Below are 11,086 nucleotides of genomic sequence, written 5' to 3'. Positions count from 1 at the left end.
TGCCATGAGCGGTTACCCTACCAATAACCTCAAATTACTATCCAATAACCTCAAGTACCTGTTCCCATGTCCTGGCCACCCTGTCCTACAAGTCCACTTCTCTCAAATGCCATGGTTAGCATAACAACGTTTTCTGTCTGAAATTGTCTCCATTGCAAGGGCGTAGATTTCTTAATATTTTCACTCGCTATCTTTTATTGGTGTAATTTTTCCTTAGAACTTCAGATGTTGCAAAGAAGTCAAATATAGACGCTAACAATACTAGCTTGTTAATACAATTTAAGCAAAAGAATAAATAGATCACTCAGAAACAGCCAGGCTAAGAGTCTTAGCAAAGTTAGAGTAAAGAAGTGGTTAAGGATCTAGATGATTTAATCCACTTTTAAGAAAAGGTTTTACAGTGAGCAATTAGATGCTGGTTAAGGAATTAATCACTAATGGGTCATTAACTCTGACTGCCATTGTACAGTTAACAAGCCGAGGCAGGATTATTAGACTCAGCACCCAATTAAGGAGGAGAAGATATTTACAACAAACTGAACAAATGAGCTTTTAAAATGGAATGGGACAATTTGAGAGAAAGTGTAGGAATACAGGAAACCAGACAAGGTAGGAGAGAGATGCAAGTTCTGTCCCTTTATTGGTTTTAAAAATATTTATCTCTCTGTGACCACTCATGTTTAGCAGATTAGAATGTTTCTTTTTAGCAATAAACTTGTCACTTTCCTTGAAGCACACAACTTATCTTTGTGTGTAGATAATCCATTGCAGGGTTCACATTTACAAAATATAAAAAAGACCTGCTTAATATCCGAGTAAGAGAACAATTGACACAGCTTGACGTAATTACCATTTTTTGCTTGCAGATTTTGGATCAAAAGCTTGATAAAAGTGAATAGGTGTCTTCACTTTACTGTCCTGTTGCTATCTGTTATTAGTGCTTGACTCTAAGTTACTGAGCGTCAGTGCTGATTCCGGTGCTGAACAGAAAGTCAGGGGGTCTTTCAAGTGGCTTTGCAGGACATCGGAGAATGGGAGGCAACAGGGAGGGAGGGTAATAGCAGCAAAATGTGGGAGAACACCACTGAGATCTCAGGGTTTTGCTTGCTAATCGTGAGCAACAAGCACGGGAAACAGGTTTTGGGTGACAATTAAATGCATTCATGTGCAGGAGGGTTTTAAGCCGAGTAACACCAAGCAGGACTGTTCCTGTCCCTGGGGTACCAGGGTGTGTGCAGCCTGTGTAGACATCTGTTAATGTGTGTCTGCTTTTGACGCAGCCCAGGTGTGCAGGCACATCACAAACATGAGGAGACATCTTTCCCTCACAGCCACCGGAGGAGATGTGCCTTACTGCAAGCCCCGTGTTCTGGGCATCCTCAGTGATACAAAGCTCACCTGTAAAAGGGGCAGCGGGGCACACCTACATGCCCCCCAGGCCAGCACAGCTGGGGAAGGGAAGCCCGGACACAGCATGGGGCCTGATACAAAGAGGCAGGCTGGATGCGCACAGAGGCCAAAGAGGGAGGGAAAGGCGTTTTCAAAATAAAGGGATTCTCATTATTATCTGCAAAAGGAGCTCTCCAGACAACGGATGGGGCTGCTGTGGAGGAGGCTGTGAAGGGATGTTTAGAAACTGCTGTCTGAGGTTAAAAAGCTCCCTGAAGTGAAGCTGAACAAAGCTGACATACTTGTTTCTGACAGGACTCTTAAAGATACGCACAGATTGTGAAAATATAATTAGAAGCCAGCCTTTGTCTGGCCACAACGAGTGGGAAATGGTGAAAGGAGAGGTCTCCCAGTCTGCATTGAATCATCCCCAGGACACAATGAGGACGCTTGTGCATCCTTCTCCCTTCCCTAATGAGAAACGTTAATTGCCACAACCTCCAGAGTGTGCAGAGCGCCCCGTGCCCAGTGGAGGAGAAGGGGTGTTTCATTACAGCTTCTCAGCCCCATTACGGGCAGTAACGGAGATAATGGAAAATAAAGATGCCGCAAATTTAGTTTAGGCAGCTCGGGAAGGGTGCTGTGCAGTGTGGGGTGAGCGCAGCCGAGTGCCTTGCCAGCACCCCAGGCTTGCCAGGCCAGCTGCCCCAGTCAGCCCCCACGCAGCGGCTGGGCTGAGGAGCCAGGGACCTGCAGGACCTACCAGACCCTTCTCTGAGGTGGTGGCGTGGGCCGGCAGCCCAGGATGGGGGCAGCAAATCCCATCCGGCCCCCGGGCTGTCCTGCTGGGTGTGGGAACGCTGCAGCTGGGCCCTGGTGGGGCCCCGGCCACTCTTTGCAGAGCATGGAGCCACTGGCTGGGTGTGCGCCCGCCGTGGGACCACACCTCTGGCCCCATCAAGAGCTCCCGGCAGTGACTGAGGGGAGCCACCACAGCCAGGGGCAGGGGGCAGTATGAGACCCCCAGCAAGGCTAGGCTGCAAGGAGGGAAAGGGCCACGGCCAGGCCTGCGGCTCCCCACCGCACGCCAGAGGCAGCGAAGGGCCTGGCCTGGGCAGCCCCCTTGTGCAGACACACAACGCACAGCCTTCACACCAGTTGTGGCATTTAATGGTGCAAACAGAAAACCCTCCCCAGATCACACAGGCCTTGGTTCCCAGCCACCCTACGCCGCTCTTCGCCCTACTTCAGCTTTTATTGCAACTAAAGCATCCAGCCAAGAAGGGAGAACGAAAGATTTTTTTCCTAAGCTATGATCTGACCCCTAACTCCGCAGGGCATGTGGAAAAGGAGATTAAAAAGACCACAAAATACAAAGCAAGCCAGGGCATGGGGAAAAAGGTGGTGTGAGGGACAGCCCTCCGTTGTCAGGTCCTTGTCCAGAGGAGCCAGAGTGGGTCAAGGGCATCCCTTGGGCATCCCGGTACCAGCCTTCCCAGTGCTTTTGTCCCAGGTGCTGGAAGAAGGAGCTCAGATCGTCTGCCAGGGTTTGCCAATGGACTGGATGTGCTCCTTGGCCTTCATCCTCAAGGCAGCAATGCTGGTGTTGCGTGGGTCCGCCTCGTCCAAGGGGAACTTGTCCACAAAGGTGGCCCCGCACTGGTAAGGCGGCGGTGGCCCCATTGCCCCCAGGGGCTGCAGCGCATGGGTCACGGCCGGAGAGTTCAGGAAGGGCGGTGGCGTGTAGCTGCTAGGCAGGCTCTGCGGAGAGGCCACAAAGCCAGGCAGGCTCTGCAGGGCCGTGCCGCTGGGCACAGGCGGGCTGAGCCACGTTTCCAGGGGCAGGCTACTGCTGAGGGGGCCCATGGGGGTCGCCTGTGGTGAGCGGTTGAAGGAGAGTATAGGTGAGTCCTGAAGCTTCATAGAGGTCACCTCCAGCTTCTCCTGCCGCCGCCACTTGGCCCGTCTGTTCTGAAACCACACCTGCAAGCACAGCCGTGTTAGCCAGGCACCGCTGCCCCCGGACAGCGCTGCCACTGCCATGGAAGGCAAAGGCTTCCCCAGGCACAGAGGGAAACATGAGATGGAGCAGAGGGAATAGAGTAGGGCAGGGCAGAGCAGGAGAAGGCACTGAGGCAGGAGCGGACTTGGAGGTGCTTCCCCGTGGGCTTGGGGAAGAAGCGTGGTGAGGGCCCTCTGGAGACACCCTGCCGCTGGCCGGGCACGGGCTGTGCGGAGCCACCTTGGGGCCGCGCCGCTCCCGGGTCCACCGCCTGGTTCTGCCGCCCCGGTGCCCCGGAGCGGGACACGCCGCTTAACCGGCGGCGGCCAAACGCGAAACGGCCCCGGGCTCCGCCGGTCTGTGCCTGCCGCGTCGGGGCCGTGCGAGCGGGGCCGGCCGGAGACGAGCCCGGAGCTGCGGCGGAGCCCCGCGCCCCGCGGTGCCGCTCGGCCGGGCGCCGGCCGGGGCTCCGGCAGCGGCACCGGAGCAGCGAGGCCGTCGGCGCGGCGGGGCTGAGCGCCTCCCGCTGCCGCGAGTGCGGGGCCGGGCCGAGCCGGGCCGGGGGCTGCCGGCGCCGGCAACGCGCGGCCGCGCCGAGCCCGGCCGGGCCGTGCTGCACCAGCACTCCCGGGGCCGGGGCCGGGGCCGTCCGTGCGGGCGCGGGCGTTACCTGCACGCGGACCTCGGGCAGGTTGACCTTCATGGCCAGCTCCTCGCGGCTGTACACGTCGGGGTAGTGGGACTTCTCGAAGGCGCGCTCCAGCTCGTGGAGCTGGTAGGTGGTGAAGGTGGTGCGGTTCCGCCGGTGCTTCTTCTTGGGCTGCTCCTCGTCCGACGGCTTCCCCTCGCCGCCGCCGGCGGGCAGCTCGGGGCTGGCGCTGCCGGGGCAGTACGGCTCTGCGGGGGGAGAGAGGCGAGTCAGCGGCAGCGCGGCCGCCCGGCCGGGCCAGCCCCGGGGCGCGGGGACAGCCGCCCGCCCGCCCGCCCGGGCCCCGGCGCCCCTCGCCCGCCGCGCTCACCTTGGAAGCGCTCGGCGCGGCCCTGGCGCTCGGCCGGCGGCGGCTCCCCGGGCATCTTGGGGAGGCCGTGCCGGGGACCCCGCTTGTCCGCCTCCTTGGCGCTGCCGGCGCCGCCGTCGGGCGGGAAGGGGCCGAGGAGGCCGTCCTCCTTGGGGAAGCCCAGGATGGCCTCGATGCTGTGCAGCCTCGACGGGTTCCCCCCGGGGCTGCGCGCCGCCGGAGCCGACAGCGAGAAGGCGCCCTCGGCCATGGCGAGCGGGGCGCCGGGCGGGTGCATGGGGCGGCCGGCCCGGGGTCCCGGCGCGGCGGCGCTCCCGCCCGGCCCCGGGGCGGCGCGGGCAGCTCTGGCACGGCGCCGCCCGGCGGGGCTGGCCTCCTTGGGGCGGGGGAGGAGTGCCGGGGGGCGGCGGGCCGGAGGGAAGGCGAGGCCCCGCGCCGCTCCGGCCTGGCGGGGAGGCAGGGCATCCCCAGGGCCCCGCCGCCGCCGCCCGCTGACCCCCCGCCCCTCCGGCCCCCCCGGCGCCGCCGCTGCCCCCGCCTCTCCCCGCCCCGCCGGCCCCGGACGGCACCGGGCGACGCCACCCGAGGCGGGGCTGGGCGGCCCCCCGCTGCCGCCGGGGCCGGCCCTGGCCGGGCGCCCCGCCGAGCCCCGCCGCCGCAGCCCCGCGGCCGGCCGAGCGCCGTCGGAAGCCGTCGTGGGACAGGCGGGGGGAGCGACCCGGCACGGCGGGGCTCGGGGCGCGGGGGCCGCTTGCCGGTAGCGCGGAGGACGGGCCCGGGGCAGAGGCTCCCGGAGCACCCCCGCAGCTCCAGCCCGCGCCTGTCCCGCGCCTTTGGAGGGCGCCTCGGCCGCCGAGGCGGTTTTCATCTCAGATGAGAGGCGCGAGGGGGCCGTGGCACTGTCCCGCGGCTAAACGCAGAGGGTGAAAAGCCCCGGGGGTAAAAGCTGCTGCTGTGGTCCCCCGACGGGGTACTTGCCCTGGGTTCGGCAGCCTTCCAAGTCACGTTTACTGCCCAGGTGAAAACGCACGTGGGCTTTTTGGGAGGATGAGCTCCGGAGGTATCGGGGCGGGGGCGGTGGTGTCTGGGCTCAAGTTGTTGGTATCACTCCCGAGAGGACGGAGGACGACAGGCCATGTGAGCAGAGCCAATTCGGCAGCCCAGTCCCCTGCTGAGGGAGTGGGGCTGGAGGCTAGAAGGCAGGACAGGGTGCACGGGACATCTACAGTTTGCTTTTGAAGGTGAGCTGGAGAGCTGATCCCACACCATGCTTTGCACCGGGCTTGGTGGAGGACATGGGCTCAGCGCAGTCCTAACTGGGGAACACCATCGTGTCTCCCGCCTCCAACTTACTTCTTTCTGCATTATTATTTTCCCTGCCTTTCTCTTTCCTTCTCTTTATCACTTTTTCCTGCTAGCACCTGCCCATTTCTTTGAGGTACCAACCATCTTTTGTCCCAGCTAAAGTGACAAACACAATAGCGTCAAGAGTGGTTTTCAGCCTGCATTTAGCTTCGAAGATGCTTCCATTTCGAGCCTGAGGAGGGTGTATGTGAATGAAAAGCATTGGTACTGCTTCTTCCAGATACACTTGCTACTGAAAGGTATGACTTCTTCCCTCAGGATATCTTCACTCCATCTTTGTGTCTTCCTCCCGATTGGCAGCGTTTGCTTCAGCCCTTGCCCACACCTTTTTAAGGTTTATGGTCTGATGTCCCAAAGTTAATTTCTTGTAGCTCAGCAGCTTTTCCTAATAGTTCCAGGTGAGGTCTGCCCTCACTGGCTGCTTCCAGGGGGAGTGAGAGGGGGGGTGGGAGGAAGCTCAGCCATCCATTGGCAAAGAGGGAAGAGGCCAACAGAAGAGACAAAAAAAGGTTAGTGTGGCTTTTGTGCACGATATAAAAAGCAAGTCAATACCATTGTAGGGGCATTGGAGGGTACTCAAAGCAATCAGCCAGGGGCCATTGTGTTCCTTTAATCTACATGTGTATTTCCCAAGAACTCCATTAGCGAAGATGAATGAACTGTGCAATGTCCCTAATTTCTTCTAATTTGGAGCTGGGTTTTTATGGCACTCACAACCAGCACTAAACATGCCTGTTCCTCCAGAAACCCCAGGCACACTTGGGAATCCTTTTTGCTTGTTGTAGCACACGAACACACACACACACACACACAAAAAAAAAAAAAAAAAAAGCAAGGAAAGCAAGGTGAGATGAAGCAGCATAAGCTTTTCGGTCAGACCCTGGCCTGGCAGTTAAGAGCCACTAAGGGTATTGGATCATGGCACAAATGCAACTTTTCAGGTTCCTGTCAGAATTGGCAAATACAGGAACAAGACTCAGAATTTTTGCTATTACTTCCAATGTGACATACAGCAGAAGACTTCCACCCCAAAGCAGGGTGCACATTGCACACCGTACATGAGAGACCTTCCTCCCCAGTACAGCAATCTCCTCCCTCCTCAGCAGTAGATCATGACAGGTGTACAGAAAGTCTAGAGCCGTTTTTGTCATTGTTTTTGCAGAGGAGTGGAGTTACTGAAGGAAGCAGCAACTCCCTGGGTCAAAACATGTAAAAATATGGAAAAAACTGTATCAGAGCAGAGACCAGCTCTGTCTCTTCCAGCTCTGGAGCTGCCTTTTCTCTCTTGCCCTGCTTTATACATGCTGACTTCAGTGCCCTGACACACACACACATGAAGCATCAGATGGCGCTGAGGAGGAAGGTTCTGACTGCAGCACAGAAACTCTGAGGGTTCCTCAGAAACTGATGGTTCCTCTAATAGTCGGAGACTAACAGAGAGTTTAGGGTGGTGAATGAAAGGGGAGCATCTGAACATTTCCTTTAGGGTCTAATGCACTGGCTGCTAGCTGAATCTCTGTTGTCACAGTCTCCTGGGATATGTCTCATAGGTATGAAGCCTAAAAAAATTGATGGTACATCACAGCTTCACAAAGACCATTGCTCTTTGGAAGTGTACAGGGCAATCAGATCTGAGAATATTCATTAGGTAATCAAGTAGGTGGGATTTATTACTTGTCTTTCCAAAGGCGGCCCCTGATCCACCACCTTTTTAATTTATTAATATTAGTTTCAATGCATTTTTATTGCAACAGTTATTGCTGAAATTATGTTTGGAAGCTAACAAGAATTCTTGAGATGGAGAATCTCTAACGTGCAGCTGTCCCCAATGCCTACTTCTGGTTTATGCATAATGAAGACTAAATGGGAATAGTTTTGAACCTGTTGATGCTGTTAAGACAAGTGTACTGGATGGGGCTTTGCACAGTGAAATTGGCACCATAAAATGCCCCAGATTCATGTTTCCTTTTCTCTTGTCTTCATGTCAAGCTAAAATAATTTACTGCCTTGTAGAGAAGACATCTGAAGCTGAAGTCAGTCTGCAGGTGGGAAATCATTCTCCAGACCAGTGATGTTCAGCAGGGACTGCCACCCTGAGAGATGAACAGGACTTTCAAGGTCAGACAGCAAATCGACAATGTAGGGGGAATATTCATCCAGCAGGAACCTGTACCCTGCTGCAGTTTGCATGCTCTGAATCACATCACAGATTGTTAAAAGCTATAAAAACTGACTTTGCTTCTCTCTCTGCAGAAGTTTGCAGTTCAAGAATCTCTTTGAAAGCATGATGTATAAGAAAGCTGCTGCCTCCCCATCACTTCAGCACTTGTACCTTGACAGTCACCTCCTGATATTCCTTTCTGGTGGGATTTTTCTCCTCCATCTCTAGGAGAGCTTTTTTTTTTTTTTTCCCTTTTATTCTTTTTTTTTTTTCCCCCACGAGGACAGAAACCCCAAGGAGCACTGGCTGGAGTGAGCTGCTGCCAGTGCTTGCCTCGGTGATGGGCACAGGAGCAGCCATGGCTGCTGCAGGAGTGGGGGTGGCCACGTTGGGACAGTAAGTGGCACGGGCCTGGTGCAAGGGCTCAGGCTTTGGGTTTGCCATGCTTGAACATCCCTCCAGGGCAGGGGAGTGGAGGTTCACGCTGTAAGGCTATATTAATGAAATCCTTCTTTACTTGTTTTCCAATTAGCCTAATTGAATTCGGATTGCTTAAAAGTGGGCACCAGAGACATTTATCTTGATGGGATGACGGCCTTGAGCTCCAGCGATCCTATTAACTGTAAGAACCCAAATCCCAGGTAGGGCAGGTCCAGCAGTAGCTCCCATGTGACCTAATGCCTTTAATCTGCTCCTCTTCCGTGCAGCTCACACACACACGTGCACATACAGCCATGTACTCATATGCACACATGCGCACAGGTGCATGCACATATATACACGTGGATTTGCACACACATGCACAAAACACATATACACATGCACACACAGACATGCATGCACATGCAGTATCTAACTCTTTAGGTTCCAGCAGCCTTAAGAGAAAGATTATTTAGTGAAAGACCTTGGAGAAATACCTTACTTTATTGTCCTTATGAGTTCACAGAATCAAAATCCCAGACTCACAGACCAGTTGGGGTGGGCAGGCAGCTCCTGGTCCCCCAGCCCAGCAGCCCCCCAAGCAGGGTGCCCAGCCCCACGGCCTGGCAGCTGCTGGAGACCTCCCCGAGGAGCCCCCAGCCCCTCTCTGGGCTGCGGCACCGCCCGGCACAGGAGTGCGGCCTAGCGGGCAGGGGGAGCCGCTGGGGCTCCACTACAGGGCTGCCGCTGCGCCTGGACATGGGCAACTCTGACAGAAGCCTGCTTTTTCATTGCATCATCTCTTCAGGTATTTATGTAGATAGGTGTCTTTATACACACTGATGTATTTATATACATCTATTTATATTAATTGAGTCAAATTGGTGTTAGCATGCTGCTTGCCGGCCCTCTGTGCTCCAGGCTCCCGTGAATCGTCTCCAGGGCTAAGCCTGATGAGCTGTGGGGAGGCCTCAGTGCTGAGGCCCTGCGAATGGTTCACCCCTGAGAAATGCTGCACCCCTGAGGTTGATGGCAGTGCCCAGCTCTGAGGGATCCCTGCACTCCAGAGGCCACACTGGCTGCTTGGGGATGGGGGCAGCTGGGAGTGGTGCAGGCCCTGCCGTCTCTGGGGTCTGCTGGTTTCACCCCAAGCCTGCTGCCCTTGCCCACGGGTCACTGGGAGCTTTCTGTGGTGGAGGTGCCACCTGGCAGTGGTGGTCCTGGGGTGCTGGCTGTCATGGTTGGGCACTGTCAACCCCTCCATCCTGCCTGCAGCCCAGCAGGGCCTCAGCACCACTTCTGCTGCCTGCCACCACCACTCCTGCCTTCTAAAATAAGCACGTGGCTCCTCCAGACAGTGCCCGGGGCAGCTTCCTGAATCCCCAAACAATTGTGGGAGCCAGGGCAGCTTTTACCTCATAGTTCTGCAGCTGCTGTGGGAGGATGGGGACAGCTGGTGCCAGAGGGATGAGCTGCACCGTGCTGCCCGGGGTCAGCCAGCAGGGCAGATTTGCGGCCAGGCCCTGGCCATCATGCTGACCCACACAGAGCTGCTGGGGCGCTTTGGTGCAGTGGCGCTGGCCCCACCAGCCCAAGGCACACCCAGTGCCAGCCCGGGAGCAGGCGCAAGCCCTGGCAGCCCAGGGAGACACCAGTTGGAGCGGAGGCCATGCCAGACTGAGAGTTTTTACATCTACAACACTAAAAATGGTGCCAATGGCAGCCCAGGCTGCTCCAGCAGCAGATCAGATTGGCTGTGGCCAGCACCAGGGCCAGGCAGCGTCCCCTGCCATGGACGGGGTCCCTGATCCATCCCGCGCCAGCCCCCAGCCACCTCCCAGCCCCGCTTGCCTCTGCTAACCCTGATTTTTTTTTTTTTTTTTGAATCTTGTTAATCACTTGTTTGGTGATTCTGACTGTACTTTCTTCTCTGACCCTTTAAACCGTGAAAATGCTGATCCTATATGTGCTGACGAACTTAATTAGCTCCTTTAAACCACCAGATGCTTTCAATAAGATTTTCTGGATGTCCCAGGCACATTTTAATTCAAAGGTCAAAAGTCTTAGACTTGTTTACTGTGGTGTTTTAGAGATAAAATAATTCACCCTGTAAAGTAACAGAACAGTGTGGAGACACCTACCAGCTTTATATAAATACAGAGGGAAGCATGTTTTCTTGGGGACTGCAGTGGGGGAAATGTTTAATAACAGGCTTTAAAACAACTTTGTAACTCGGATTTGAGCAGTCATTGCCAAGCTTTCTCAAGAAGATTGCAAGCAGCCAAGAACCCTCCTGCACAGAGATGTCCCATGGGCCAGCATCTGCCACCTCTGCCCGCCTCTCCACTGGCAGCTCTGGCATCATGACCAGCTCCCAGCACCAGCAGCTCCCAGCAGGATGGGACCAAGCACGGTGCACAGCTGGCAGGGCAGGGACTCTCCAGCCAGGGCTGAGCCCTGCTCTGCCTCATGGAGGCACAAGGGCAGCCTGCAGGTGCTGCCTGGATTCACCAGAGAATCCAGATGGCCAAGTAGGCAAGGCACGTGGCAGGTTCTGTGTCTGTCTGCCCCTTGGCACTGCCGCCGTGCAGCTGTGGGTGACTGTTGTCCCACTCTGCAAGGAGAGGTGCCGTCCCAGTGCATGTGGCAAGCTGCTCTGTGCTGCCACAATGGGGGGACTTAAGCTGCCAGATAAAAGAGGCAGGTGTTCTTCCTGTACTTAAGTCTGAG

General features: G+C 56.2%; 1 protein-coding gene and 1 long non-coding RNA gene across 6 annotated transcripts in view; one reads left to right on the top strand and one right to left on the bottom strand.

Moving 5' to 3' along the window:
- Nucleotides 1-2,537: 2,537 nt before the first annotated feature.
- RAX (retina and anterior neural fold homeobox) lies at nucleotides 2,538-4,874 on the bottom strand. Of its 2 annotated transcripts, none has more exons than XM_027447135.3 (3): nucleotides 4,411-4,874; nucleotides 4,062-4,288; nucleotides 2,538-3,372 (listed from the first exon to the last, which is right to left on the bottom strand). In XM_027447135.3, exons 1-3 carry the CDS (start codon nucleotides 4,685-4,687, stop codon nucleotides 2,920-2,922), a joined length of 957 nt encoding a protein of 318 aa, XP_027302936.1. In that variant the 5' UTR covers nucleotides 4,688-4,874; the 3' UTR covers nucleotides 2,538-2,919. The 2 variants fall into 2 exon arrangements, with proteins under 2 accessions (XP_027302936.1, XP_027302937.1); XM_027447136.3 differs by having other exon boundaries at nucleotides 4,074-4,288.
- Nucleotides 4,875-5,091: 217 nt separating this feature from the next.
- LOC106018282 (uncharacterized) overlaps nucleotides 5,092-11,086 on the top strand; it is a 43,654-nt gene continuing 37,659 nt past the window's right edge. For 2 of the 4 annotated variants that reach the window (XR_011805752.1, XR_002403883.4), the window contains exons 1-3: nucleotides 5,092-5,651; nucleotides 5,829-6,014; nucleotides 7,765-9,164. This is a non-coding gene — a long non-coding RNA (uncharacterized lncRNA). The remainder of the gene's footprint in view (nucleotides 5,652-5,828; nucleotides 6,015-7,764; nucleotides 9,165-11,086) is intronic. The other 2 variants (XR_011805751.1, XR_011805750.1) reach the window with 2 other exon arrangements.

Source organism: Anas platyrhynchos, chromosome Z (genome assembly GCF_047663525.1).
Source record: "Anas platyrhynchos isolate ZD024472 breed Pekin duck chromosome Z, IASCAAS_PekinDuck_T2T, whole genome shotgun sequence".
Lineage (NCBI taxonomy): Eukaryota > Metazoa > Chordata > Aves > Anseriformes > Anatidae > Anas > Anas platyrhynchos.
The sequence above is the reverse complement of the archived record's forward strand: the minus strand, read 5'-3'. Positions and strand labels throughout refer to the sequence as shown.

What these genes read in the sequence shown, in the direction of transcription:
- RAX (XM_027447135.3), bottom strand. Translation starts at nt 4,687, where the DNA reads ATGCACCCGCCCGGCGCCCCGCTCGCCATGGCCGAGGGCGCCTTCTCG. An exon ending in CCGCGCCGAGCGCTTCCAAG is followed by an intron (nt 4,289 to 4,410) that starts GTGAGCGCGGCG and finishes CTCCCCCCGCAG; the next exon opens with AGCCGTACTGCCCCGGCAGC. An exon ending in TGCCCGAGGTCCGCGTGCAG is followed by an intron (nt 3,373 to 4,061) that starts GTAACGCCCGCG and finishes CTGTGCTTGCAG; the next exon opens with GTGTGGTTTCAGAACAGACG.